We start from the raw sequence: 1,635 nt of genomic DNA on the forward strand, positions 1-1,635 counted from the left end.
TGATCCTCCAACCTTGGCCTCCCAAAACGCTGGGATTACAGGCCCTGCACTTGGCTAAAGCAGCTATTTTTTAAAAAAGAAAGGAGGAGAAACAAGGGCTGAGTCCCCGTGGTTGGCCCCCACTCGCTCTCTGGCCTCAGCATGGTGGCGTCTCCTTCACTTGATGGAGAAGCGCAGCCGCGCCTGGAAGTGTTCACAGCGGGCATGCTTCATGGTCAGCCCGTAGATGGGAGTCAGGTCGACTTTCACGCCCGGCGGCATGCTGAAGTCCAGTTGCTGTAGCAGGATGGCCAGGAAGAGGAAGACCTCCCACTTGCCCAGGACCTCCCCGATGCACCGGCACTTGCCCATGCCAAACAGCATTATCTTCTCACTCAAGTGCTTGCCCAGGCCAAACAGCATTATCTTCTCACTCAAGGGCTTGTTAATGGTGGTGCCTTGGGCGGTGAGGAACCGCTCCGGCCGGAACTCAGATGGGTCCCCCCACAGCTCCCTGCAAGAGGAACAGAGGAGACAGGACTTCAGGGCTGGGGAGGCCCTGGGAGGAGGGGCCTGGGGGAGGGAGACTTCTGTTGAGGTCACAAGTGTGAGGACATGTTGAAAGCAATGAAGGGTAAGTGGGAAGGAACCAAATTGAACTTTGATGCTTATTTCTTTTTTCCTTTTTCTTTCTTTCTTTTTTATTTTTAGACAACCTCTGGCTCCTATAACCCAGGCTGGAGTACAGTGGTGCCATCTTAGGTCACTGCAGTCTCTGCCTCCCCAGCTCAAGCCATCCTCCCACCTGAGCCTCCTGTGTAGCTGGGACTACAGGCACCACATCCAGCTAATTTTTTTGTGTTTTTTTTTTTCTTTTTTTTGCAGAGACGGGGTTTCAGGGATCTCAGACTCATGAGCTCAAGTGATCCACCTTCCTTGGGCTCCCAAAGTGCTGGGGTTACAGGCATGAGTCACCACACCTGGCCTGATGCTTATTTCTTTTACAAAGTTCTCTTTAAAATGACCAGCCTTAAAGATAGTGCCTTTTAATATTAATTTACTTTAAATAATACTTTATCTAAAAGGAATTTAAATAATTAAAACAGGCTGGTTTTGGTGGCTCACATCTGTAACCCTAGTACTTTGGGAGGTTGAGGCAGGAAAATCCCTTGAGCCCAGGAGTTCAAAACCAGCCTGGACAACATATGGAGACCTTGTCTCTATTTAAAAATTAAAGTTAAAAAAAAAAAAAAAAGAAAGAAAGAAAGAAAGAAAAACATATGTCTCTTCATCCTACTGAAAATATGCCTCCCAAGGGGCCTCAACAGTATGTCTTGGCTTATGTTTATTGTTTTGGAGTAATGATGACTAGTATAAACATTGATAGCATTTTCACACTCAAGTGTCCCAGTGTGGATGGTAAATTATATGGTCCCCCTACCCATACACCAAAGTGGGGCTTTCCAAAGAGAGGTCTCTGGGCCATTCACATCAGAATCGCCTGAGGCACCCCACCTGACACCACAGTAGAATCCTAGGGGAACCATCAGCTGTGACAAACATCTTGGTTGATTTTTTTTTTTTTTTCTGAGGCAGAGTCTCACTCTGTCACCCAGGCTGGAGTGCAGTGGCATGATCTCAGCTCACTGCAACCTC

At 47.8% G+C, this 1,635-nt stretch overlaps 1 protein-coding gene across 1 annotated transcript in view; it reads right to left on the bottom strand.

Moving 5' to 3' along the window:
• Positions 1 to 139: 139 nt before the first annotated feature.
• Positions 140 to 1,635, bottom strand: part of LOC105505164 (cytochrome P450 1A2) — a 6,539-nt gene continuing 5,043 nt past the window's right edge. Inside the window, 1 exon segment of the mRNA XM_011932897.1 lies at positions 140 to 493. Within this exon segment, the coding sequence (XP_011788287.1) occupies positions 157 to 493 (337 nt within the window). The 3' untranslated portion in view covers positions 140 to 156.

This window comes from Colobus angolensis, unplaced genomic scaffold (assembly GCF_000951035.1).
Source record: "Colobus angolensis palliatus isolate OR3802 unplaced genomic scaffold, Cang.pa_1.0 Scaffold99, whole genome shotgun sequence".
Taxonomy (NCBI): Eukaryota; Metazoa; Chordata; class Mammalia; order Primates; family Cercopithecidae; genus Colobus; species Colobus angolensis.